The 27,556-nt window shown below is 45.9% G+C and overlaps 2 protein-coding genes across 3 annotated transcripts in view; one reads left to right on the top strand and one right to left on the bottom strand.

The window, feature by feature from the left end:
• sema3c (sema domain, immunoglobulin domain (Ig), short basic domain, secreted, (semaphorin) 3C) overlaps positions 1 to 21,031 on the top strand; it is a 39,610-nt gene extending 18,579 nt beyond the window's left edge. For both annotated transcript variants that reach the window (XM_062483704.1, XM_062483703.1), the window contains 16 exons: positions 4,721 to 4,881; positions 5,577 to 5,639; positions 8,271 to 8,390; positions 9,507 to 9,597; positions 10,781 to 10,900; positions 11,189 to 11,331; positions 11,438 to 11,552; positions 11,892 to 11,961; positions 12,839 to 12,983; positions 13,645 to 13,867; positions 15,090 to 15,178; positions 15,708 to 15,749; positions 15,950 to 16,107; positions 16,782 to 16,849; positions 17,629 to 17,759; positions 18,584 to 21,031. In XM_062483704.1, the coding sequence (XP_062339688.1) occupies positions 4,721 to 4,881; positions 5,577 to 5,639; positions 8,271 to 8,390; positions 9,507 to 9,597; positions 10,781 to 10,900; positions 11,189 to 11,331; positions 11,438 to 11,552; positions 11,892 to 11,961; positions 12,839 to 12,983; positions 13,645 to 13,867; positions 15,090 to 15,178; positions 15,708 to 15,749; positions 15,950 to 16,107; positions 16,782 to 16,849; positions 17,629 to 17,759; positions 18,584 to 18,979 (2,135 nt within the window). In that variant the 3' untranslated portion in view covers positions 18,980 to 21,031. The remainder of the gene's footprint in view (positions 1 to 4,720; positions 4,882 to 5,576; positions 5,640 to 8,270; positions 8,391 to 9,506; positions 9,598 to 10,780; positions 10,901 to 11,188; positions 11,332 to 11,437; positions 11,553 to 11,891; positions 11,962 to 12,838; positions 12,984 to 13,644; positions 13,868 to 15,089; positions 15,179 to 15,707; positions 15,750 to 15,949; positions 16,108 to 16,781; positions 16,850 to 17,628; positions 17,760 to 18,583) is intronic.
• A 58-nt stretch (positions 21,032 to 21,089) lies between these two features.
• On the bottom strand, positions 21,090 to 26,674 carry cd36 (CD36 molecule (thrombospondin receptor)). Its single transcript, XM_062483705.1, has 12 exons — positions 26,504 to 26,674; positions 26,042 to 26,202; positions 25,564 to 25,708; positions 24,827 to 24,982; positions 24,595 to 24,686; positions 24,429 to 24,478; positions 23,914 to 23,983; positions 23,348 to 23,535; positions 23,085 to 23,203; positions 22,832 to 22,905; positions 22,502 to 22,556; positions 21,090 to 22,221 (listed from the first exon to the last, which is right to left on the bottom strand). Exons 1-12 carry the CDS (start codon positions 26,624 to 26,626, stop codon positions 22,048 to 22,050), a joined length of 1,407 nt encoding a protein of 468 aa, XP_062339689.1. The 5' UTR covers positions 26,627 to 26,674; the 3' UTR covers positions 21,090 to 22,047.
• Between the last annotated feature and the right edge of the window lie 882 nt (positions 26,675 to 27,556).

Here is a 27,556-nt window from a genome sequence, read left to right as displayed (position 1 = left end):
CTCCTCGACTGGCCGCCTGCCCAGTCCTGTGGTGTTAATGGGGTCTGGAGACCTCTTGGCTCGTGGAGGCTCATCCAGGAAGCCCTGACTTCAGCTGCTGCTCCCCTACCTGCAGGTCTCCACCGCTCTTATGAGGAGATCTCACCTCGCTCACAGTACTGGCTGCTCTTGTGTTGTACACCTAGTTATGGTATCAAGTCAAAGCCAGAATCTGCACATTTAATTTTCTGTCTAGAGTGATTGCCTTGATGCTTATTGTTTATCAACCATGGGTGGGAAGATATAAATAATGCATTCCATGGGTTACATTCTTAAAGATGAGAGACCCAACCATCTGATGTTCTGACTTAAAATGTAGGGAAATGTCCACCTAAATCATAGCTGTGTCCATCACAGCTTAACCTGTCAGGTTGATAGAGAGAGAGACCCACCCATCCCAGACCACTGGCCCCAGGTCCCCACACCGGATCCAGGGTGACTCTAACAGCACAACCTGCTCCCCTAACAGGGACAGCATACTTTCCTATTAACAGTAAATCTGTCTTCGAAGCAACAAACCACTCCTTGTAAGGCGAGCCAAGCCCGAACTACTGCTGTGTTGTTTACTGGCAGGAGCCAGCATTGCAAAGCCACGCTACTTTGATGCACCAAACAAACAAGAGTCCTCGCTCCGAGAAGCATGCCGTGATCGAAGTCAAAAGGAAGCTGTGGTCTCCTTGAATGTAATCAGTGTGACATGATCAAAACACTTGCTGTGATCTCCCCCCCCCCTCATCTCAACAATGGTAGAACAAATACAAACTGTGTCTGTATTTAATTCTAGCCAAGACAACATGGAAGGAATGACAGGACAAGTCTCGGCCCTCGACTTTCAGTATTCACATGAATGTTCATCACAAGAATTCTGTTCCTTCTGAACTCACTGTGTGACTGGGAAGACAGCAGTCTTTTTTCTTTCACTATCACACAAAGACCTTGAAGGATCAATTCCTCATGCCACCCGGGAGGCTGGCCGGTTCGGTTGAATGATCAAAGCTCAACAACTTGCTCTTGGATTAGGGTGGTGGCAAAACAATGCTGTTTCCAACTGAACTTGGCCAGGTATGCCTTTTCTACTCCAACTCATTTGTAGGGTTGGTTTGACCATGAATACGTTTAAATGTGAATAGAATAGGGATTCCAAAATTCTTAAGGCATTCTTAAGGGTGTTAAAAATGTCAGAAATTATAGATCCATTCATTAAGATGAACCTACTGTAGGTCTCAACCTTATTGTCACAAGTATTTCTCTGGTGCACATCTCTGCCCTGTAGTTCCTGACGGGAGTCATCTCTGCGTTTCTTCAGCTAACATCTGTACATGTGCTCTGAGGCTGTGTTTTCGACCATGCACACACCGTTTCGCCGCAACACACTCCCTCTCGTTAATATTGAATGACCCCTGTGGTCTCCTGGTCCCACACAATGAATTTGTTCTGTTTCCGCTGGACCAGCCCACAAAAATTAACCACTTCAAAGACACAAAGAGAAAGGCACTGTTTTCTATCTACCTGCTTTAGGCTACCGTGCCAAATGCCTGTTCGCTCTATGGATGGTGGGTCACGGTCGAAAAACCTGGTGCACAGCAGAACTCTATGGGTGAACGGTTGCGGTCAAAATGACCTCCGGTGTCCTGCCAGGTTACCCACAGCCCACCTGCCGACATAAATAATCCAATACTTGGAGGCTTCATCACGGACCTCGCCCCTTCCATCTCTCTGCACTCTGCAGTAATGGCAGCCATGTCTTCAGTTTCTTAGTGAAGCCACAACAACCCGGGATCTCACCACTGTCGTCACTTACAGCTTATCCTGCATGTCAAGCCTTCCCAGTGGCTGACTGTCAAGGGTGTGGTCCTCATATTGCTCACATTTCTGGGAAGTGGAGAGATCATGTGCAGCCAATAACTTTTGACCACACTGTATTTCACTTTAAGTCTGTTTAAACCACTTCTGAGCCATTATGTCATTAAACTCACAAACAACAACACCCTAAAGCAGGCATAAAGGCAGGCAGCAGGCAGAAAGGCAGGCAGCAGGCAGCGTTAGGTCCACAAACATGCCTGACAAACCCTCAGGATTTCTGTTTGTGATGTAAGTGTGGAGGAATGCTTCTAGAGCGCATGACTAATAAATCACATGTGGTCAGGGAATATTACGACCTCGTGGCTTTGTTCATTATGTAGAACAATATGGGAAGGCTCAGAATTCATTGTTTTTCAAATAAAATTATCTTTAGCTTGTTGTCGGAGCGTGGTTTTGTTTTATGCGCAATTTTCGATTTACATAATTGTACTATATTCCACTTGTCAGCCGAGCTGTCCTCAAACGCTCCCAGTAATGTACCAGAAGAGGAGAGAAAGAGAGAGAAAGATTTAACTTATCAATGACAGCTGTTGTTGTGGGAACATGCTTTGATGACACTCACACTTAGTGTCACAGTGTCGAACTCTCCTCTGGACGCAGCCCCTCCCACAGCTGCACGTTTGCTTTCATCACCCAACACAGCGAGTTTGCAGAGGCTAAATTTCAATGAGATATTTCGTACTAAACGACTCTCTTCAAGAGGTGGGGGGTGGCGGAGGGGGGAGGTGGGGAGGTGGGGGGGGGGGGCAGAGGGTGAGGGTTTGGGGGGGGGCAGAGGGTGAGGGTTTTGGGGGGGGGGGGGTTTCGTGACTCCCACACAACCCCTCGTCTGATCCTGGACCAGTGGATGATAGGATCAACACCAACAGCGACCATATCTCAGCCTCACTCATAAACGAGCCTATCGTGTGCTGACCTTTTGCTAGTCAGTCCCTCTCAGCAGGCTCTGCACAGAAGAGGAGGAGAGAAACTCTGAGCTCCGTACTTAGAGAATGCAGGTGCACCATCCAGTATCATCCCCTTGTGATTCAGGGCTATGATTCAGTCGTATGCAGGCGTAACTCGTGGGCTTGGTTCTGTAGGTCATGCTGGCCAGACACTGGATCCCGTGGTATGTACACACTAGAGGGTAGACAAGCCTCTTCACTGCTCAGCTGGTTGTTAGGGGGTCATGTGACCTACTCCCTGCTGGCTCCCCCATAACGCCAGGGTTAGAGGTGGTTCCAGCCTCAGGATGAAACATGAAAGTCTCCAGTTCCTCCCCTGAAAAAACAATACAGAGTTCATAATAATAAAAAAATGAATTGCACCCTTCTCAAACCCTTCAGAACAAAGTGTTCGCCTAATGGAATGTTCCGAAGGGACATTGTATTGTGGATTGAGTTGGATTGTACCAAGTGTATCAGCCGTAGGTGGTATCTTATCCTCTTGTGTGTGGATTCAGTTCCTTGTGTTCCAGGGGAAACTGAGACTGGAGCCATGGGCACGTCAATGGAGACCTGCTACCTCAAGCATGAGAAACAGATCAAATCAAACCAAGTTTCAACTGGTGCTTTAAATCTCTCCAACTGCTTACTTTGGGGAGGATGTGAGAATGCGGTTTTGGCTGCGGCTTTTGGAGCTCAGCGTGTTTCTAATTAGTTGTTAGTTACTCCTTCGCCCTTGGTGGCACGCCTCACTTCCTAGTTCTCTGGCAGGGGAGGGGAGCAACATCTTCAGCCTGCTCCAACAGTGCCTCCCTGAGCCCAACGTGATGCTATCTCCTCAGCTCTGAGGCCAGGGCCGAGATGAGATCTTTTTCTCCATGGGCTTGTCTTTATTAAACACACATTTGCAGCAGGGATTTTGACAAGGCCTTTCATTTAAAATGACTTTTTTTGCAGACTCAGGTGGAAACAAAGTATCTTCTGTCTGTGTGTTTTGTGTGTGTTCTTCATTAGGGTCCTTGCAAGATGCTCTTGCCTGGGCTTATAGAACCCTAACCAAGAGTCAGAAAACCATGAAAGGTGTGTTATTTCAACATTAGGTAAGCTAGTTGGAGAAAGAGCGAATAGTTGTGGGAAATTGAGTGCCTTGTTCAATTTTGTTTGGGAGGCTTTACATGCCATTCCCCACATCAATTAACATCAGGCTGAGATCAAACAGAGGGGGTGGCACTTCATTGATGGAAAAAGGTTTTCACCTCGAGGGCAGGCAGAACTGAATCATGGAAAATGTGACTTCAGCATTGGGGCAATGAAGAGGACTAGGGCCAGCCTGTTTCTTGATTAGCAAGGGGGACACAAAGGAAGAAGCAAAGCTCCACTAAAGGTCAGAGTGGGGCGGGGATGGAGAGCAGGGATCGGCTCACACTTCACTGCTTTCTCCTCTCAATGGCGATGGAGAGGGATGAATATGCATGAGTTTGGCTTTGAAAGTGAAGGGGCTTTGATGGTAAAGCTAAGTACTCCCTCTCTCGCCGGACTCTGAGGGTAACTTTGTCCGAGGCACATATAGAGGATGTTTACCTCAGATATATCCCTCCACAACATGAAGGGCTTTCAATCGCTCACAGAGACAGTCTCTTACAGTGTGCTGGAATTTTTCTCACGGCCCACAGAGTTTAAACAAAGGCTGGACTTAAGTGATTGAAAGCTAAAATGAACGTATAGTACTAAAGGGTACGTTTGTGTTTGTATATAAACAGGATTACACATGCGCTTGCGTTCGATCCACTGCTCTCAGCTCGTGTTCAAAAGGGACCTGAGTGTTCCAGTCTGTCTTCGGGTCCTTCACATCCGCTCATCGTGTTCCCTCGTGTCTCTTTCCTTTCTCCCAGAGCTCCGGGCGTCTCAGGCCTTCGATCACCACAGCCTGTCGGAGAAGCCCATGGACTACAGGATCCTGCTGGTGGACGAGGACCAGGACAGGATGTACGTGGGCTGTAAGGACCACGTCCTCTCCATGGACATCAACAACATCACGCAGGGCCTGCTGAAGGTGAGGGTCGTGTCACTGCGCTGCCAGTCCTTCATTCCCGCTGCTCCGCTCAAGAAACCCCTGCTGTTACGCTTTGGGTGGTTAGGATGAGTGGTTCCCATTTGCACGTCACGTGTTAAAATTCCACTTCAACTGAGAAAATGACCCCTTGTTCTGTTGCACTTACCTTCCAAGGTGTGGCAGAATGTATTTGTCTAATCATGCAAATTGTAAAATGGTAATATTCCGATTGAAGTACACTATCTTTGATCAGCGTCATTAAAGGGAACAAGAATGAGATGTATGTCAGGTGACATGGCACGGGCACAAGTTCAGTGATAACTAGCTTTTTGTGCAGTGAGCAATGCATCATTGCCATAATTGACAAGCGTAAAGAGCAGAAACAGATGGGAATGCATTTCTTTTTCTCTGGAGACTGCTGGAACGGATCCATTAGCAAAGTAATTCCCAAGCACACATTCACTGTGTTAAACCTGTCAGGAAAACAGCATTTATCTGTAGAAAGAAATGATTGCCTTAGACTGTAAGACTGACTGGGAAAGCTGGCATATCTTTGTCATGGTTTTCTCTTTCGGCTTCTCTGTTCTCAGTTTCCAGGCGTCTCTCTCTCTCTCTCGTCTCTGGTTCTAGTTATCGTTTCAAGGCCTTGGTGGCCACTGATCCTCATTAAGCCATGTTGTGGTTTCTCTCATCAGGTGTTTTGGCCTGCCTCCACCAGCAAGATAGAGGAATGTCAGATGGCTGGCAAGGACCCCACGGTAAGTACACACAGGACAACTCTGTAGGTCCAAGAGGCTTTGGGTCAGTTTAGTGTTTATCCCTTATATGGTCACAGTTTCATGATATGACCACATATGCCAAGAGGTAACATAGCACTGGGGCAAAGAATTTGAAGCAATCATTTGGTATATCATGGGCTTTCTTTAATAATGCCACAATACTTGCTAAACAGGACAAAACCATAAGTGAATCATCCAAAAGCACATCTTATCATGACAACTCTCATGGTGATGTCCACTCCCTCTATCACAACCTCTCTCTCTCTCTCTCTCTCTCTCTCTCTCTCTCTCTCTCTCTCTCTCTCTGAATTAGTGTGCTGGTGCCAGGTCCAAATACACATGTAGCAGCAGATGTGGACTGGTTGGGATGGGTCATTGGTTCCTCTTGGCAGCCTCTTGTTTAGACAGAATGAGAGTGAGACCTCCACCACTGAGATAATAAACAGTCATCAAAGCTCGCACAAATGAGTTGCTGCTTCACCGTCTGTTACGGGCTGGCCACAGGATTAGTGGCTCCCACCCACTTGCCATTACAAAGAAACACTGTACGGGCTGAAATGGTATCATGAAGATACAAAAATAGCGTAACTGAATTCCAAATTAGTTTATGTTTTTCAGCTAATTGGGCTGTTCTGTTCTGAGAACTAGAGGGTGCAACAATTGAGAATTGTGTAGGTGTGCAGTAACTGAATATAAATGAGCACAGACGGAAATAGATAGCCTCTTTCAACTCTCTCGATAGCACACCAACACAGAGCCCTCTGTGGGCAAGTACAGCAGCCATGGTAGACACAGCGAGTCTGTCCACTGCTGCATGGAAGTAGAAGAAGAAGCTGTATCCTGACACTGGGTGATTTGTATTGCTTTGAGTCATGCCTCTGAGTGGACAGGATACCACAAATATTTGGATGAGCTGTCTGTCTGTGTGGAGCTGTCTAGTGGTCACCCTGCCTCCTCCATGTTTCCTCCTCCTCCTCCTCTCTGTCCAACTCCTCCTCTCCTGTCACCCCTTTTACTCCTTCACTTTCTCCTTTAGACCTGCCAGGGCTCTGTCTCCCTCCACTTTCTCTCTTATTCTGTCTCTCTGTTTCATTAAGTCTCTCTCTTCCATCTCCCTCTCTCTCTCGCTCTCTCTACCTCTCTCTGCTCCAACCTCCATGTCTCCCTCCACCCCTGTGTTCTCTAGTTTTCCGCCTTCCTTTCTGTTCAATTTCAGTTTCATGCAGTTGTCCAAAAGAGGTTTTACTTGTGGTTCTTGAATCGGTGCCTTTGTCAGTCTGTTATGGTTACTTTCCTGATGTGTGTATATGTGATTCCTGGTTGAACAGCGGGTGCAGGTGCTGGGGCTCCAAGACAACAACCACACATCGTTTACATCGGGTGGTATTGGAGCAGAAATATGACCTATTTAATGAATAAAAGTATGACATTGATTAAGTCCATATTTTATAGCTTACCGCTTTGAACTCTGCATGAATTCCACTCAAACTGTGTCATTAGACTTCTATGGGATCCTTTTAAGTTTCTGTGGCAAGTCCCGAGTTCTCATGGCTGTGTGTGGCTGCGTACATAATACAATAAGAGGATGATTTGTTCATATATATGCTAATGTCAAGTAGATCTGACTGGGGATATGAGAAGACTGCAGGGTGTAGAGTTGATGGTGAGTGTGCTGGAGAATTAGAATGAATGACCGAGAGAGATGGGGGGTATAGAGAGGAGGGGAGAGATTGAAAGCAGAAAAAAAGAGAGAGAGGGAGAACTAGAAGGTAACCGTGAATAGGGCGTGTGAGGTGGGACGTATCTGTTGTTTTTCTCCGGTGCTCTCTGCGGAGCTGTGTGTGTGTGGAGCCGTGTGTGTGTGTGTGGAGCCGTGTGTGTGTGTGTGGAGCCCTGTGTGTGTGGAGTGTGTGAGTGGCCGCAGCTGCCGTTTCCGTGGCGATGGCCAAGTTCCTATAATGACTCCCAAGGTGCTCGCTCCTGTCCTGCCTGGCCTGCTACGCAGTCTGGGCCTTTATTACCCACACATCCTAGCACTCCCACTGTTGAGGAGGGGAGGGGGGGGAGGGGGGGGGGGGAAGGGGGAGGGGGGGGAGGGGAGGGGAGGGGAGGGGAGGGGGAGGGGGAGGGGGAGGGGAGGGGGGGGAGGGGAGGGGAGGGGAGAGGTCCATAATCAGATCTCAGACCTGTGTTAACTCAGAACTCATCTGGCATGGACACCGCAGCTTAGGCTGGGTATCCTCTTCCCTCCTGACATCGTTTTTCCACCTCCACCACTGCCAGAAGGAGAACTGGATATTACAACCAGCATCATGCAGCACGTGACTCCATATCCCAATTATTACTAATGTGATGGGCTAATATAACATTGCTCATGTGGAACGTAATTACCTGTAAGCTGAAGTTCTCATAACCACCTAGAGATACACCACTCGATCAATCATCAAGCATTGCTGCCTGGCGTCTACTAATTCATCCTTTATGATTGACTCTCTCCCTAATTTCTCTCTTTCTTTCTCTCCATATAAATCCCTCTCATCTCTCTCTCTCTCCCTCCATCCCAACTTTGTTTATCTGCCTGTCTCTCCGTCTCTCTCGCTCTCTCTCTAGCATGGTTGTGGGAACTTCATCCGAGTGGTTCAGCCCATTAACAGAACCCACCTGTTCATCTGTGGGAGTGGAGCCTACAGTCCTGTGTGTGCCTACATCAACCGAGGGAGGAGACCTGAGGTCAGTACTCACCTATACCCTATGTCACATCTAAACTGAGTTTGTTTTCAACAGCAAATCCTATGGATTTTTGGGGGTTTGTTTTCGGACAACCGGAATCCTTCAGGGGCTGTGAGATTAAAGATGCAGAAATCTGATCAAAGAGACACATTGTAAATCCATGACTTCCTTAGGAAAAGCCACCATGACATCCTCAAGTTTACAGCCTCAAATATCAGCCTCTCTGAGACCAGAGAAGGGAGGGATGGAGGAAGGGAGGGAGGAGCACTGCTTTCTGGGACGTCTGCCCTTGTGTCCGGCCGCAAGAGCCCTGGAAGTAGGAGCGGGAAACCCCTCCAGGAGAGAAGTGCGTTTCCTGCAGTCTAACCATAGCAGCGTCTGCCAAAAGCTAATAAGCATGAAGCTCTGAGCCAGACTCTCTCGGCTGGGCCTCGTCTCTTGTCACGTGGGGTTTTGTTTGAAAGGCCCGCAGTTCTGTTTTACCCCTCCTGGCTAGAACGTGTCAGAGTCTTAGTCTGGCTCTGGTAAGTATGCTAAGACGCTATTATGGGATGTTAATGCGTAGGCCTGGCCGCCTGTATCTGAGGCCCGCCAGGTTGAGTCACTCCCCGGCACGGAGGACCCCCGGATATGGTCCCAGACTGACAGGGGTGCCCGGGTGCACAGGAGTGACGCCAGTGTTCAGACTGGCGAGGAATGGCGGCGTTCAGTGCCAGAGACAGACCAGATCTCAACACCACCTCTTGGAGAGGAGCCTGGTTTCCTAAACACTAGTCCCGCAGTGACTGAAGCATCTTGGAGGGAGGGGGGGGGGGGTAGTCACCAAGGTGCCTGTTAAAGTTGGATGAACCACTTGACTGAGGGGTTAGGGGCCCAAGGGGAGGGGGTGAACCACATAATGTTAACACATTAGGAAGAAAGTCCTCCTCCTCTCCTTCATGGAATGTTCAATTTAATGTCCCATCCAGACCAGTGACTGTCTTTGTAAAAAACACTGGCGCAGGACAGGATGATGTGGAATGCACCTAATCTCTTCTTTTTTGCCAAATAGGTCAGAGACCAGCATTCCGATATAAACCTATCTCTTTATTCCTAATTCCCTCTCTTCTCCTGCAGGAGCAAGTGTTCCACATTGACTCGCGAGCGGAATCTGGCAAGGGCCGCTGCTCCTTCAATCCCCAGGTCAACACTGTCTCCGTCATGCTCAGTGAGTCCTACTTATCCTTCGGTCTCTCTATGTCTGTCTCTCTTCCTCTCTTCCTTCCTCTCTGTCTTTCTACCTCTCTCTCCGGTCTATCTATGGTGTCTGTCTGTCTCTGGTCTCGTCTCTGTCTCTCTCTCCGTAGATGTATTTTTATCTCTTCACCCCACACATGCCCCCATGGCCCCCTCCATTCCCCCCTCACCCCTCCTTATCTGCGACCTCTCAGGTCAGGCTGCACACCCCCTATGTCACGCCGTGTTGTCCTTTGATCTCTGATTGGTCCGTGCGTGTCGGGTTGCTGTTGACACAGTCAGAGAGCGGAGGCAGAGGGGCCGAGGTGTCGCACGCAACGGCTCGGCTTTCCGACACTCGAGCGTCGCCGAGTCAGCGGCTTCGCCTGTCAGCGTAGGACGTCCGGTCACAAGGGGCGAGCAAGCAGGGAGGACACTGAACCTCCTCCCCCACTCCCCTCTGCTCTGCCACCCCCCTTCACCCAAGACCACTGGCAGGCTGGCTGTGTGAGAGCAGTGATCCAGCACTGGGGAGAGGCAGTCCCTGACTCAGACCAGAACAATCAGAGCCAGTGTCTGGACCAGATAAAAGAGACCTTATCTGTATCTGCCCCTGTCTCCACACTGAAGTCCCTCATACTGGACTCTGTAGGGCTGTCGGGAGGCCTGTCAACACTTTCCCTCCAAGAACGGCCAGGCTTGGACCCGGGCCATAACCCCAGAAAGCTGCAGGCTTGGGGGTTAGAGGCTGGGCGTGAGGGGAGGTTGGGACCAGGGGGGGCTGATGGAATGATGAAGTGACAGAGTAATGGAATGATAGAAAGCATGTTGCCAAAGGATTGCCCTCTGCGCTAGGCTATTAGCGGAGTAAAGTGAGTCTCAAACACAAGGCCTGTAAATCTGGCCAAGGTTAACTGCATTAGCGATTTACTGTCATCAGGATAGACTCTCTGTTTCAGGCGAAGCAATCAATCACAGAAGAATTTCCATCACTGTTATTGCACTGGGAAAATATTTTTTATTATCTGTTAAAAGGAGTTAAAAGGTCAGCGCCAAAAGCATTGTGGGAGTTGTAGTGCTTTGTTTGGCCAGGTGTGTGTGTGTGTGTGTGTGTGTGTGTGTGTGTGTGAAGCTGTCCAGATGCCATACTGTGTGTCTCTGTGTGCTCTCCTCAGACCAGGAGCTGTTCTCAGGCATGTATATTGACTTCATGGGGACAGATGCTGCCATCTTCAGGAGCCTCACCACCAGGAACGCAGTGAGGACAGACCAGCACAACTCCAAGTGGCTGAGTGGTGAGCTATAGTCATGCTCCTTATCCTTCCACTGACTGCTGATGAACATAACAATGACATAATGATAATTTGATTTTTCATTTTCATTTTGATGAGCATATGCTCATTTTGATGAGCATAATGATGATGATAATGATGATGATAATGATGATGATGAAGATGATAATGAAGCTGACTAGAATGGATGCAACTACTATCGACAATATTGTAGATATACTTACTTTTCTCAAGTACTGTACATCTAAGAGTGGCAAGACGCTCAGCAGAGGTTTACTTTGCCTCTCTTAGAACCCATCTTCATCGATGCCCAGTTGATACCAGATGGATCGGACCCCAACGATGCAAAACTTTATTTCTTCTTCCGGGAAAGACTGACAGACAACAGCGGAAATACCAAGAACATTCACACCATGGTCGCCAGAGTGTGTCCGGTAAGTGTGTTCAGGAAGAATGATGCATGTGGATGTGTGTGTTTGTTTAAGTGTGTGTGTGTGTACTCTTCTAGATATTAACCATAAAGTATGTCTGTGTTTGTAGAATGACATTGGAGGCCAGCGGAGCTTGGTGAATAAGTGGACCACCTTCCTGAAGGCCCGGATGGTGTGTTCAGTGCTAGAGGAGGATGGCACTGAGACCCACTTTGATGAGCTTGGTGAGACAAACACTCACAGTCCTGAATGTATCAATGAATCCCACCAGCCCAGACCTACAGCATGCAAACTATCAGGCAGTCAAGGCCTGCAAATCCCAATATTATCAGATTTACAGGTTTTGGTCATTTATGAGCAGTATCCATATGTACATCTGACTTTGTAATGAAAGACAATACAGTAGAGTCCTATCTTACAATGCATTTGTGTTTGATTCGAGGCCTATCACAGCATGTTAGTTCATTCCTCCCCACTCCCCTTCATGCCCTCTTTATGACCATGACTGATGAAGAGTCCGCTAAATGCTGACTTACAAGATGAATGTGTTCTGTCCGTACCAGAGAGTGTGTTTTTACTGGAGACTGAGCAGCCTAAAAGCCTGCTGGTGTTTGGAGTCTTCACGTCAACAAGGTGAGGCCAATGCTAATATTGCTCTCAAGCCTTGGATGCTATGCTAACTATGCTAGCCAGCGCCAGATCTAAGTGGGAGTCATGTGATGGGGGATTCCCTGCAGAGAGGAGACAGTGTCTTGTTACAGTAAAGTAACGGCTTACTCAAGAGACTCATATATACTCTGCTAGATTGTTGACTTCGACTCTATGGTTCTCACATTTATTATCTACCTTAATGTGCAGTGTTAAGGTTGCAGCAGACTGTTTATCACCTCTAGAAACTGCTCTGCAACACTTTCCCATTAAAAGTGAGTGTTGTTGAAAGGAAGGTGCACTTATACTGGACTATATCAATAATATTGCATGTTTTAGCGATGTTGCACATAGTAACAATCCAGTGGTAATATGTACTGGTTAATCAACAAGGTCATTCTGTCTTCTAATTGGTCTGCATAGTTAACCTCTTGTGACCTTGCAAAAGGCCCTTGTTTCACCGGTAACCCGAGAACCAGATCAAGGTTACAGTAGTGTTGCCGGCCTCTCTGTCTCTAGCCAATCGAAACAGAGGGAGCCTTGAGGTCTCAGTACACTTTGTTATTTCTATTTCCACAACGTGTTTCTTCCTTTTCCTCTCCTTCACACGACTGTGGTCTGCTCTTTGAACAAAAGGGCTTTTCTGTTTCACACTGGTGTGGTTAGAAGTGACCGGGACAATCCACACCATATCCCTCTGGAGGGGGGTGTGGAGCAGGGAGCGGTGTCCCCTCTGGAGGATGGCAGTGGTTCCACCCAGATGATATGCCTTAGATCTCTGAAAAACAGCAGGTTTCAGAGGGACTGTGATGTTTTAACTGGGCGGATTCACAGATCCTGAATGTGTGTCTCCTCTCCCCAGCTCCGTGTTCAAGGGCTCGGCCGTGTGTGTGTACAACATGGCTGACATTCTGACCGTTTTCAACGGGCCGTTCGCACACAGAGAGGGGCCCAACTTCCAGTGGGTGGCCTACCAGGGCCGCATCCCATACCCCCGGCCTGGGACTGTGAGTTCAGCAGCCCTGAGAAAACCTCTGTCACTCATTGCATGACAGTACACGTGAATTACTGAAAGAAATATTCAGTATCTAGTAGGGGTGTAACGATACACTCAGCTCACAATTCGATACGTATCACGATACTGAGTGTACAATATCACAATATTTTGAACAACATTTTAAATTGAACTGAAATTCAATTAACAGATTTATTTCCAAAACATTAAACATTTTCACTCATTTTCTTTGTTGTACATACAATTTAGGGAACTCAAGCGATTTCTGTGAATGCAATGAATGCAAGCATGACGCAGGTGCAGAGTAGATCTCATGCTGGTAGCTCAACCAATATCAGTATCAAAGTATCAAACGGACGTCCTATTGTAAATATATTGCCATAACTACGATACATATTGTAAAAATGTTGTATTGCGATATTTTGTTCCACAATATATTGTTCCACCCCTAACATCTAGCAACAGTGATAAAGAGAGATTGAGCAATATACTGTATGTTTTTTATGTTTATTATGCTCTTCTCAAAAAGTCTGACCGTAAAAATATCCACCTATGTCACAGAGCTAATCTCTCTCCTCTTATCTAAATCCCCCTCTCTTTCTTCATCTCGTACCTTTCAATCTCTTCCTGCTATCTCTCCTCCCTGCGTGCAGTGCCCTGGTGGGGCGTTCACTCCAGACATCCACTCAACCAAGGAGTTCCCAGACGAGGTGGTGACGTTCGTCAGAAACCACCCAGTCATGTTTAATTCCATCTACCCAATCGGCAGACGGCCCCTGGTGGTGCGCACCAACGCTGACTACAAGTACACGTCCATCGCTGTGGACCAGGTCATCGCTGCTGACGGCCACTACCAGGTGCTGTTTCTGGGAACAGGTACTGTGACACCAAGCACCCTCTGGAGCACCTTCAATGTTGGCGTGAACCAGGGTTCGTCCAGGATGGGTCACGTTAGAATGACAGTCTGATATTGTGAAACATTTCCGTCTTTGGAACAGTTCCAGTGTCACCATCTGTGCCTTTTGTTTTGTTCTCACTACCTCATCATTTTTACTGACTGTGCAGTGTGTTTCAATGCAATTCCTGTCTGTGCATTTAACACAATTGATCCAAATGGCCGCTGACGCATTTTTCCATCCATAATGCTGACTCAAAGGTAGAGGGAAGCAATTTTCTACTTTGAGTACGGATGTGTAAGGCCAATCAGTGCACAGCTGTTTCATCACTCCTGCACATTAAGCCCACCGGTATGTGGCACAAACATTTGGACACACTCCGTAAAAATGCGGAGAAATGAGATTTGAGATCTGTGCGATACACCTTTCCTGTGAATTATGAGTTTTTAGAGAATACACCCACTGCTAGAACTGTCAGTGACAGATAGGCAAGGTACCTAGAAGTGGGGCCTGGTCCAGCAGCCAGCAGTTTTGAGGTAAAGGGATGCTTACTGGGGCAGAACTCTGCTATGGAGTTTAACAATCCAGGGAGTCTTTCTCTCTCACACACACACAGCTGCTTATGTTTATCAGCCTTCCAGATTCCTGAAGGGACGCCAGCAGTGTCTGCCTGCAGCCGGGTTGGCAGAGCAGCGGGTGCTTTGTGTCTGGGATGAGGGGGGATTTTATCAGGGATTTCCAGGAGCTCATGGCTGTAACTCCTGCTCTCTCTCCTCCCTCAGAAGTGGGGGGATAAACAGACGTGAGCCTGGGTTGTGGTGCCTCTGTCCTCCCTGTGGCCTATGTCCTCAGATCCTCTGTGAATTCTGAACTCCCCCCCCCCACACACACACTACTGGGCTCTGTTGATACTGGTCACAGCAATCACGCTTAATTCAAAGACAAATATGTGAGAGGGGAAACAGAGCTGGTTTTATTTATTTTTTCAAGGGTGGTTTCCATTTTGTATTCTAATCCCATGGACCGCACGCATGACCCTTCGGTGCACTTGCCTGTGGTGAGGTTGGTGTCTGTCTGGACTGTCTGGACTGGACTAATGTCTAAGGACTGTCTCCTGTGTGTGTGTGTGTGTGTGTGTGTGTGTGTGTGTGTGTGTGTGTGTGTGTGTGTGTGTGTCTGTGTGTGTGTGTGTCCTACTTCAGATAAAGGAACAGTGCAGAAGGTGATAGCCTTGCCTACCAATCGTTCCCTGGACGAGGATCTAATCCTGGAGGAGCTGGAAGTGTTTAAGGTTCGGTCCTCTCTCTCCCTCTTTCTCTCTCCCTCTCTCTTTCTTTTTCTGTCTCTCGCTATTTCTTCCCTTCTTTCTATCTCTTTCTGACTCTCTATCTATCTCTTTCTCTCTCTCCATTTCTCTTTCCTTTTTCTTCCTTCACATCAAAGGGAAGCAACCAAAGGAAGCTTGGCCACAACACAAAGAGATATGGAGCAGACAGGGGTGCAGCATAGAGGGGTGGAGCAGCTGGACTGCTAATGCAGGGAGCCACATTCAGGACAGGAGATAGATGACCTGGGCACCATTGAGACAGCTGAGAAACATACACACCAGATCCAGATACTTTATCACCACTCCAGAATCTTCACACGTGCTCTCTTGGCCTCGACTGTTGATCTCAGATAGCCCCTGTGTGATGCTAGATCTGTCAGAGCAAAGTCTGCAGTAGTGTCTGAATGCACCTGGACTGCATTGTGGATTCAATTGTTTCACTTTCACAATGTTGTATTTGGCCAATGTTGACTTTTATTTGTTTTTATTTCAGAACCAGGCACCAGTGACAAACTTAAGGATATCGTCTAAAAAAGTATGTTGGTATCTCAACCACTACTCAACATACCTTTCTATGCAGTATCATACACTGGTGACAATCACTTCTTAAGGACACTGTAAAAAGCAAAAACATGTATAATAACCCAATATTTTAGCATAATTGCTATGCTCCATTCTTCTGTCAGTAAGTCATTTATCATCTGTCTGGTTGACCTTTGAACTGTCGGCTTACAGCAACAACTTTACGTCAGCTCCGAGCATGGGGTCTCCCAGGTGTCCCTGCACCGTTGCCATGCCTACGGGGAGGCATGTGCTGACTGCTGTCTGGCCAGAGACCCCTACTGTGCCTGGGACGGCCTGAGCTGCTCGCGCTTCTACCCCTCTGGCAAGAGGTACACACTCCTGATTCTAACACACACTTGTACACACCCTCCTGACTCTAACACACGATGGTACACACACTTCTGGTTGCAACACAGACTGCTCCAGATGGGCCCTGCGTGTTAAAGGTTACACATTAACACCTTCCTTCACTTCAGCATACCTCATGTAATGACTGACAGTAAAAGACAACTTTTACACAGTCATTGACTCGGTTAAAGTTGTTTTTGTCCAAGATAAAAGTAAACAGCTCAGGGAATGAGTCAGGACTGCCCAGCATGCACTTCCTCCCCCCTCCCCCTCCCACTATCAGTCAGCCACAGGTCATGTTCAGCTTGGTCCTGGAACAGAGAGCCTCCCTATCCACTCTCTCTAGCCTCAATCTGCTTGAAAGGTGTCAGCTGTTTATCCTGCGCCATCCTGTAAATGTTGGAAGTGAGACTGCACCATACGGTGGAATAACACAGTCAGATTTTCCTCAAACATGCCAGAGTCTGGCTCAACATGTTTCTTTCTTCACTCTCGGTTGACAGAATGGTTGCCATTCGTGGTTTCAGCCAGGAAAGCTCCTAATCCTTTCAGATGTACAGTGTTCTGCAGCTTGATAACAGGCTTTGCAGAGTAATATTAAAAAGTGTGTGATGTGTCTCTGTGTGTGTGTGTGTGTGTTCCATCTGCTACCCAGGAGAAGCAGGAGGCAGGACATTATCCATGGAAACCCTCTAACACAGTGCAGGGGATTCAATCTGAAAGGTATGGTACATCCCATCAATGAAGTAACTTCATATTTACCATGCTCACCTGATGGGGTCCACTGAATCATCCACTGAATCATTGGTTTAGGAAAGGGTGTCATTTAGTTCCAGACCCTCTGGTAATATCCAAGAATGAAGGTTCAGTAACGGGTGCACTCACACTGTGTTTGCGTGTGCCTGTGTATGTGTGAGTGTGTGTATGACTGTTATGTTTTGGGGGTGTGGGGTTATCTCCTGTTCAGAGCGATGCGTCAGAGCGTCAGCTGCCATACTTCAGTCCAGCAGAGAGGGAGCCTCAGTCTCGAGGGGTTCTGTGAATGAATGTGTCCCATGAGATCTTACCATATGGCCATGACACTAATTAGTCTATACGCTGTCATTCATCCAGCACACTGACAGATTACTTGCCAGAACACAAACAACAGATGACAATGTTGACAGCTGAAGTCAAGGTCAGCCTAGATCTGTCTGTCAGCAACGGGAAGCTTTTCATTGTGCATGCAAACTCCAATGAAGCAGTGCGCCTGATGATTAGGTTGGGGTTTGATTGGGATGCGAGTGTCACATCCTCATCTTTGGTCTGGTCACCCTCCCCTAACACACAAATACCCAGAACAGAGTGAGATGAATACAGCTCTGCAATCTGCTGATCAGTGATATTGAAGTGTGTATGTGGGTGTGTGTACGTGTGTACGTGTGTGTGGGTGTGTGTGTACGTGTGTGTGTGTGTACGTTTGTGTGTGTGTGTGTGTGTGTGTGTGTGTGTGTGGGGGCTAGCTTACAGAAATGCAGTGGAGATGACGCAGTACGGAGTGAAGAACAACACTACCTTCCTAGAGTGTCTGCCCAAATCACCCCAGGCTTCCATCCGCTGGCTCATCCAGAGAGACAACGACAGGCGGAAAGAGGTCAGAGTTCACGCAGATGTGGATAGCTTGATGCGAAACGCAGTAAACTCCCAATTCCTTGTAAATGAATAACAGACGAGCCATAAAATATAATCTCTTTGATATGAATGGGACCAATGACCAGTTCCCCCAGCATATTGAGATACATTAGGGATTCCAGAGACTGTTACTGTCTGATATTGTGTCATACAAGTCATTCAAACGAATGTGCTCTGAGCTTGATCCTAGTTTGCGATGCTTCAGAATTGGTATTTCAATTTTTTTACTGGCGGTGGTACCGAACAGTATAATCAGCTGCAGTCAAGATCAAACAGGATATGGGCCATAACTAATGAGTGGTATTCTCTGCAGGGAAATATTTCAGAAATAACCGACACTTTTTAAAACTGTCCTAACTCCCCCTTATACCATGGTTAAATGGAACTACACACAGGGGGTAGCCGCATGAGATGGACTCACATCTTTAACAAATTTAGCCTTGAATTATTTCTTGCTCGTAAAGTTCTTCTATTACTTTGGTATTGGTTTCACTCAAGGGTAGAAAAGCCCGTCCTTATTTAATTAAATTCTTACAGTAAATTGGGCATTTTAACTTCCAACCATTATAAGATCCAGCTTGACTCTGAAGCTAGTGAACTAGGGGCTAATATTATTATGCCCTGGGAGGGCTATTTCAAGTGATGCATATCAGCCAGTACTTTAAACTGAGAGTTTATACAATATTCTATTGTAAGTATGATTGTGAAACCACCCCCCTCTCTCTCTCTCTCTGAATGTGTCTGTCTCTGATATATATTGTGTCCCTCTTCCTCTCCACCCTCCAGGTAAAGCTGAGTGACAGGGTGCTCTCCACAGAGTACGGCCTGCTCCTACGCTCTGTCCAGCTGTCCGACCAGGGCCTGTACTACTGCCTGGCTACCGAGAACACCTTCAAACGCACCGTGGCCAAAATCCGTCTGCGGGTCCTGAGCGAGGCCATGGTGAGCGTGCTGACAGACAAGCAGCAATCCCCCTGGGCGTGGGCCAGCTCCCTCCACCCCAAGGCCCTCCTGGCTGCCTTCAGCCCTGCAGAGAGCCTGGCCGTGCAGCAGTACTGCAAGGAGAGGAAGCAGCTCCAGAGCATGCACCAGGGATCCCTCCGGGGAGACCTGGCCAAGCTCAAGCCCATGATGGACCACAGGAAGAGCCGGAACCGCCGGAATCACCTACCCGGGGTTTGAACGAAAGGGTTAGGAGGAGTGTGGTGACTCGGTGATAGACGCACACACTCACATACTACCCCCCCTCCCCCACACACACACTCACACACACACACTACAACATAGACTGATGTTCCACCCAGTGGATCTAAAGGCTTACTCTGGTCCCTGCTCCATGTCGTGTATGGTGGAGTTGAATGTGAGGGACTGTGAGCATGGCCTGGGCTTTCTCTTGTCTTACACTATATGCATGAGGCGCTCGCACCTGAGGACTGGGATGCAGTATACACAAACACAATACAAATGATGTGGATTCATGAGTTACAATCGATCGTCACAAATGTCTTTCTTTCTTCAGCTTGAGAGCTTTAGGTCGGCTTCAAACAAACGCACAGCCTACAAGTAATCATGGCTGGTCAATGTCAATCACATTGTGGAGTGTGTGAGTATGTTTTACTGTGGACACTGGCTATAAGGCTCGGCCCTGAAAAGATCATGTACAATTATAGTCAAACTGTGTTTCTGTTTACATCTACTTCACTTAATCTTTTTGCTAAATCTACAGAGTTATGTTCAAGTTGTCTTGTTAACTTGTATTCTTAAAGGTATGCTCAGAATTTTTGTTCTGTTGACATGGAAAGTCCTGCTCCTCCCAGGGTTCCTAACTGTTTCTTTATCTTATGTTCCACCATGGCGGTCTATACAAAGGACAGATATATGGTGTGGTACTGTGTAAGTTGTCCTAATAAAACATACTGTGGTGTCGGAAATTAAAACACAGTGGATAGGCCAAAGTACTCCTCCAGTTCAGCTGGCACCCATATGCAAAAACCTCATACATTGGCTGGAACAGGAACCTGGAAGCTTGGCTATGCACACATGCCTGAACACACACACACACTCACGCTCACGGGTGATACGTTCTTGTGTTTAAGCACAGAGGCATGTTAATGTGGACACGCTTTATCGAAATGTCATACCATGTCCTGATTGGGTACTCTATGTACTGATTGTGGTTGCTAGGTTGCATTTAATCTGTGTATCCCATGAGTGCAGATGTGCCTCCCAAGACAATAGCCAAAGCAGAATCTCCCCTCATTCACATACATACACCCTAGCACATACCCTGTCCCACACACAAACACATTGGTAAACACATACATGCTAAATATTCTAATAGGTTTCCAAAACTGAGGAATTCTTGTTGCTAAGCCTTCACTTCTGAATCAATACACTATAGCCGACATATTGCAACATGGTGTTGCTACACTGATTGATTGCAGCTTGGCTGTGCATGCACTAATTAGCTCAAGCATTTTAATACAGTTCAACTTTAATTTAAGGAAAACACAAAACCTTTTGGCTAACATTGCTACTTTGTTGACAAATCGTTCTGGCCAATCTGTTTGATTTATACACTGTGTTTCACATCAAGCAACCAATTCATGCATGGCTAGTTTTTTTGTCACTGTACAGAAGCATGTGCCTTTGTGGCTGTTTCTGGTCTTAGATGGTCTTGGATTTCGTAGTCAGTATAATTCAGTGTTTTGTTCAACTAGGGGAATATTTTTCCTTTCCCTGAAAGCCAGCAGAATCAAGAAAGACATAATGAAACTATTATCAAAGCTATCATAGTGAATTACTCATTTGACTCAAAGTTTGGGAGAGGGTCAAACTAGCTTCCTCATTTTATATAGTGTGAATAATTCATTCATTGTGGTTTCGCCAAGTATAGCCAATGTAGATATAGATGTCTTTGGTTTGTGTACAGTTCATTTCTTATTTTCATCATTGTAACTTATGTTAATGTTGGACTTTTGTGGATATGTGTTCATCAGTGTGACCCTACTGTATATAATTTCAACATATTCATTCGGTAACCATGACTGTATCTGCACATTGCAGAGATATATTTTCAAATTATTTTTTAATACCTAACATATTGTTCCCATAGGTTCGTCATCATCACAGTTAATGTTGTGTCAATGTTGTGTCAATGCTCTCATGAAACTTATGTATTACTATTTATTAATGTAATGTCAGCCTGAATAAATACATTAAACTGTATGTGAATTTTATTGTTGCTGTTCTTAACTTCTGTTCTTAAAAATATAGAAACATATACTTTTTTTTTTTAACCACAATAAAGTTTTTATATGTTAGTCACGTTCTGTCCAAAAAGGAGTCATTCATAACCAAGCCACTACTGTACAGTTCCCTTGACTAAATATTTCACTGAACACACTGTGTGAGAGGATGGGCACCTGTGACTGTGTTATGGTAGCCGTGGTCAGAGAGAGGAGAGGTGGTCAGGACATCCAGACATGTCCCTGGTAATCTGAATAAATGGATGTGGATGTCAGCCTCTATCTCAGACTAACTGAGGACCCATAACCACAGGAAACCTGCAGTGGGCCATTTAAAACCCATAAAACTAAAGAGTTTCCTCAGTCGGGCAACACACAATTCTTTTTAACCAAACAAACCCAGGTGACATGCTGAACCACAGAATTATCATCTCCTAGACTGATTTTATTCCTGTTTTGATTTACAGGCCGCATGGGGTGAAAAGTGAACTGAATGATATTGCTTTAAAGTGCACAATGGAGGGTTTTGTTCCAAAATGGTCTGGTTTGGATTGAGACTGTGCCGTGTTAAGACCTTTAAAAGATCCTTTGAGTACAGCATAAAATGAAAAAAAAGAAACTATTTTCCTTTTAATAATACTTATGACTCACAGTTCAACATTGAACTGAATGAATTTACATATTTTCATCTGAACGTTAATACCCCATCAGAGTACCTTTCTCTCACAGTGGGAATCCAGCACAGAGAATTACATTAACAGTCCAGGGGAAACCTCATCTACAAATCCCAACATACCAAACAGATTAACAATGTTTAAAACAAATCATTTGAAATTCTCACAGTATTTCCTCTGCGTATCAAAGCAATGCTTTTCGAACATTATAAACGTTTAGCATTATATGCTAAAATTACAAAAATGGCTACATATTTGTCAAAATAGGTCAGAGGCACAATAGCAGCTTGTTGACTTCTATGCCATTCATAGATTGTGGAACTTCAGCTCACACAATTTTTGAATTTTTGTTTCGTCTCATTATACAGTACCCCACCATACAGAGAACAAATATGGCTGTCCCGAGGCCTATCAGAGATTTTTGCACCATGCCCAGCAGCTGGACACGGGACAGCAGCTCTTTCTTAAACATGTCTGCTGTCTCATCATCGAGCGATGCAGTCTGCCAAAACACACACAGACACACACAGGGATGAAGACGTAATTAATGACAGCAAGAATATAGTGATACACTACCTATGTCAGTTGAGCGAACCTAGAATAATTTACTTTGGGTTCTACATTAATAATTTAATGTTTGTAAGGAGTACAGAATAAAAGAAAAAATAATGAAACATTGCTGGGAATGCTTGTTTGGGGTGTACATACTCAATGGGTTACAGTGAAAGCTACTACACCTTCTGATGAGGCAACCATGTGTGGCATGGTCCAGAATGACTTACCTCATTTAACCAAACTAAAGGGAATATGGTGTAGTCCTTCACTTTTTTCAATACACTGTAGAAAAAAGAGATGGGGTGATTAGTGTTCCTTCATAAATCAGGGGGTCAGATGGCTGAGAGGTTAGGGAGTCGGGCTATTAATCAGAAGGTTGTTGGTTCGATTCCCGGCCGTGCCAAATTATGTTGTGTCCTTGGGCAAGGCACTTCACCCTACTTGCCTCGGGGAGAATGTCTCTGTACTTACTGTAAGTCGCTCTGGATAAGAGCGTCGACTAAATTTTAATGTAAATAATGTGAATGTTAAGTATAGACTCCATTGCTTGAACTTACGTGATAACCTTTGAGGGTCCATACATCATGTTGACCTGAAGCCTCTTGGCAAACCTCAGAGTGAAGCCTGTGGTCTGACAGAAGCAAACATCCCCATCAGGTACATCACCTGTAAACTAGAGCCTAAACAGTTAACTAGCTCAGTGCTAGAAAATGGTTCTGCAGGTTCAAATCCCTTTGAATAAAAATGTAGGCTAAATGAATACATGACATTAAAACTAGCACTAGTGCACCAGGTTTGTTTGTGGCTTACTGGCTCTACATCCAGGTATGTGAAGTGGTGCTCTATGGAAGGACTCAGGCCCAGTACATCCTCTGTCAAGCTAGGAGTGCCGTACAGGAAATGGGGTAGGGAGATGTAGACCGGGGTGCCTGAGAGGAACAACAACATCATAAGCATTTAAACGTTGATGCTTTTCTATTGGAAGTTTGACAGAACATTGATCGCATGTATGGGTGGGATTCGAACCCATGGCCCAGATGTCACTAGCTTTCATAGCTGATGCTGGCTCTCACCGTCACGGCATTCACCGACGCCAAGGACTCCTCCTACGGTGCAGTTCTTCGTGGACAGAAGGTCCTTGCAGTAACACTGGTTGTCAGGGTTGATCGAGGGGGCAGCTAGAGTCTTCTCATTCAGAGTGTAACGGTACACCTGGATCCCCTTTAGGTCCTGGCTGGACTCATACTGGGCAGACACAGACCTAAGAGGGCTCAGAAGTGTGAGGGTTCTCCGTAGACATGTGTTGTACCTTGTTTTACGGGGCTTGGTGAGTGCTAGGCTGACCTCTAGTGGCGATCCACCGAAGCATCAATAACATGGGAAAGTAATATCCACAAAATACACTAATTCATTCATTTATTCAGATGTATCCAAATCATCTGACAACTGTGCATGAAATCTGCGGGGTGGGGGGGATACAAACGCAAGATACAAACCCAAACTCCCTTATCATGGTGAGCCTGTATTATTGTACTATTGACAAACATGATTCAAATTGAGTGTCAGGACACTCCACAGTGCATGGTGCTATGGTATTGTCGTGATTGGAGCATTCAACATATTCTTTAAAACCCCTCACCTGCAGATGTCTGACACAAAGAAGAACAAAGGCTTCTTCTTATCCAGGAAAGGAGGAAACGAGGATGCATCTGGAACACACAGTTCAATGATGATAAGAATCAGAATCAGAATTCGGTTTATTCGCCATGTATGTTATAAAAACACGGAATTTACTGTGGCAGGGAGGTGCAAAACACAAAACATATACGAATCTTAAATTAAGTAAAACTACCAAAGTGTAACTATTTCTAAGAACTAAACAATCTAAGAATAAAACCATTTAAATATAAATGAGCAGCATGGGTGGTCAACATAGTGCAATCAGATAATAGAAGTTAATATTAGTGAGAATAATGATGAACCTCTTCTACCAAAAGCCTTTTTTCCTTAAATTCCACTAAAATAACATACTCTGACACCAATAACAACAGAAATACGTATGTAAGTCTGGTACTTGTACGTGGTAATGTGCTTCTATATTATATTCCCACAGTATAAGTTTCTATAAAAATAAAAATAAACTTCACCACATACCTGTGCCATTGATCATGTTGCAGTATGTGTCATTCCAGTAAGGCACGGCCCTAAACGACAAAGAATCAACTTCAATTCGTAAACTATTAGACAAGCAATTTAGCATTGACAGTCTCACCTTAACTTTCTGGCTACTTTAGAGTGGGGGGTTCCGTGGGAAACTTACTTCCTACCCTGAAACATGTCAATGGTAGAGACTTTGGAGATATCATCCTTCCCTGTGAAGATATTGTAGGGTCCATCATAGGTATCGTTGTACTGGAAACAGATTGGAGAACGACGGTGTGAGTAAGAATACGTTATCAAATCATTTAAACCACCCCTTCCCAACAAATGACTGATATTGTGTGGCTACATTGCATGACTGGTACTGTATAACACAATATAGCCTAACTTACAGGGGCAAAAATGCCCACAGTTCCCTTCAGGATGGGGTCGGTGTAACCCCAGAGAAGGTCCTTGACTGTGCGGCGCTGGAAGAGAGAGGCGTTGTTGTTCTTGATATACATTTCCAAAACCGGGTGAAACAGCTTAGGAACCAATGTGTACGCACCCTGGAGAGAGAACACTCATGGTATGAGATTCAACACACAACTATATTACATAGCACATTCATGGCTGGCTTGTTTAAAATGTAAACTCTATCATGAGCACACATGGGTATGATAATCATTCCCTTTAACACTGAGATAAAGGCATAATATGAGTTATTAACAGTTTTCTTTTATGACTCAAGATATAATTGACCATTCATATTGGCTTATCAGCCTTATCAACTGTTAAGATGTCTTCCACAGGTGATCTCCAGCAACACAGTCCAATCTTTAGTAGCTAACTCAGCAACAGCGTCACGTTGTTTTAAATTCATACCAAAGTCTAAACTAAACTGAGAAACTAAACAGAAAAATCAATTCATTTGAATTCACTTTGGTAATCCTGAAGGAAATTCATTACTTTGATGACTTATGTCATGTAATGCCACTGTGATGTACCTCCAACATTCCATACAAGAACCCAAACATTCGACCAAAGATAAAACCCTCCTGGGTTTTGAGTCCAGGTTTCCATCTTAAAGTCAAAGACACTCAATGCTAAAAACCCACCCCATTCCTGACAACACAGTGGAGCCACTTACAGCCACAGCCAAGTTGAGGGTAGTGACCATGTCCTCCTCTGGTCCCACAGACATTGAGGGATCAAAGATGGCCCCTGCTGGCAGCAAGAAGGACACAGTGTGGTTGGGAAAGGCTGTTATGTTCTCTTTTGCCAAGTACCTGGTCCTGGGAGAGACAGGTTGGGTGGTGTGGGGGGGGGGGGGGGGGGGGGAATTAAAAAAACTTTAAACTCCAGACACCTGGCATAAACCTTTGAACTGATTATTATGTGTAGAATCAGATTGAGTAGCGTTATCTGTATGAATGACGCTTTGCACAACATGTTCCTGCTAAGTGACATTACACGTGCAGTGGCACACAGTTGAAATAATAGATGATAAAAAAGCTATAAAAAAAGAACATACTTTTTAGGAATAGCATTGTGATAGAATGCAAGGATGCATGCACATGCATCTAATGACATATTTTGTCTTAGGCTCCAGAGTAAGGCACACCTACTTGTACGCATAGGGTCCCTTCTCCATGACCACAGGCTTGGCTCCATGCTCAAGCACCTCCAGGGGGTTCTTCACATCAAACAACCAGAACTGTCGATACACCACTGCCCCAGCAGACACCCAGTTGTCATAGGCTGTCGTGCCAGGCTCGATGACAGCCTCCTGCGAGCAGGCGGACACAGAGGATGGCTATTTTTAAACAATGCTCAAGATTTCCAACAGAGCAGCTGCTCCTTCGCTGCCGTATTGAAAACGGCGCATTGCTAATAAAGGCCCTTTGATCTGTCTGCCATCCAGGATCTCTCTGCGACCCGAGTCAAGCTGCGCTCTGATTTGAGAGTACAAGTCGTCGTATCGCATGCACATCCCAAACACATGACTGTATGTTGTCTGCCTATTCCTCTCTCCAGACCACCCCTCACATATGTATACCTCCCCTGCAAAATAGTAAACTGGTACCAACCTTCTCCACAGTGTCCTTAATGACAATGTTTCCTACGGGGATGAGGATGCCTCCGAGCACAGCCACCAACGCCCCAAACACAGCTCCAGAGATCAGCCCACACCTCCTGTCACAACAGCCCATGGCGCCGGCGGATGTGTGTGTGTACGCCCGTGTGTGTGTGTGTACTGTATGTGTGTCCCTCCGTCCGTCCGTCTGTCTCTGTCTGTGTCAGGCGGTGTGTGAGGCAGTATCCGAGGCAGCAGCGGTGTCAGAGGAGCAGAGAAACTGGGGGACAGGTGGAGGTGGAGACTGCCCTGGCAGTGGCCCAGGACACGGCTCGTGGTGGGGATTACGCAACATCCGAGGGTTGAAGGTTGGGAGGAGTGCACTCCTGCCCCTGGGTATCAGTGCACTATCGCAGAGCTCTTTAATGCTCTGCTCATCAGAGCAGTCTGGAGGGGCGTGTTTGAAAGAGAAGAGGACTAAAGAGCCAAACCGCAAACCACCACGATATCTACAGTACAACTGAGAAGTGCAAGACATTTGATCTCAGTCATGCATTTAAACATACTGGATGATTGACTATGTTTCATTTTCATCTACTTTGGGGGGGAGTGACGATTGGATGTCTGCTGCCTCTGGGACGTCCTTCACTTTGCTTTAGAGCACATGCAGATTTACGCACATGCAGATTTATATAGACTAACATGCCCATGATCCATCTTAGAATATAGACAAATTACCACATGAGTGGTAACACACCACTTAGGGTTAGTATAACTTATAACCTTGACCAGATCAATAAGGTCAGAACAGAGCAGAGGTGTATATAAGGCTTAAGTATCTTGAAATAAAGTCCCTCTTCCTTCAATGAACTGCCAAGTCATTCTCACCCCATTCTTAAACTTGCGGTGAAGAGCCTCCATAGCCATCCTCTAAACCTGAAATATTCTGCTATTCTCACTTCATCCATTGGGGGTCAGCACTATCATTTCACCTACTTGACTGGTCCAAACCTTCATATGTTTGTGTTGTTGTGTTGATTCATATGTAATGTATATGTCACACCTG

This window comes from Osmerus eperlanus, chromosome 17 (genome assembly GCF_963692335.1).
Source record: "Osmerus eperlanus chromosome 17, fOsmEpe2.1, whole genome shotgun sequence".
NCBI lineage: Eukaryota > Metazoa > Chordata > Actinopteri > Osmeriformes > Osmeridae > Osmerus > Osmerus eperlanus.
The sequence above is the reverse complement of the archived record's forward strand: the minus strand, read 5'-3'. Positions and strand labels throughout refer to the sequence as shown.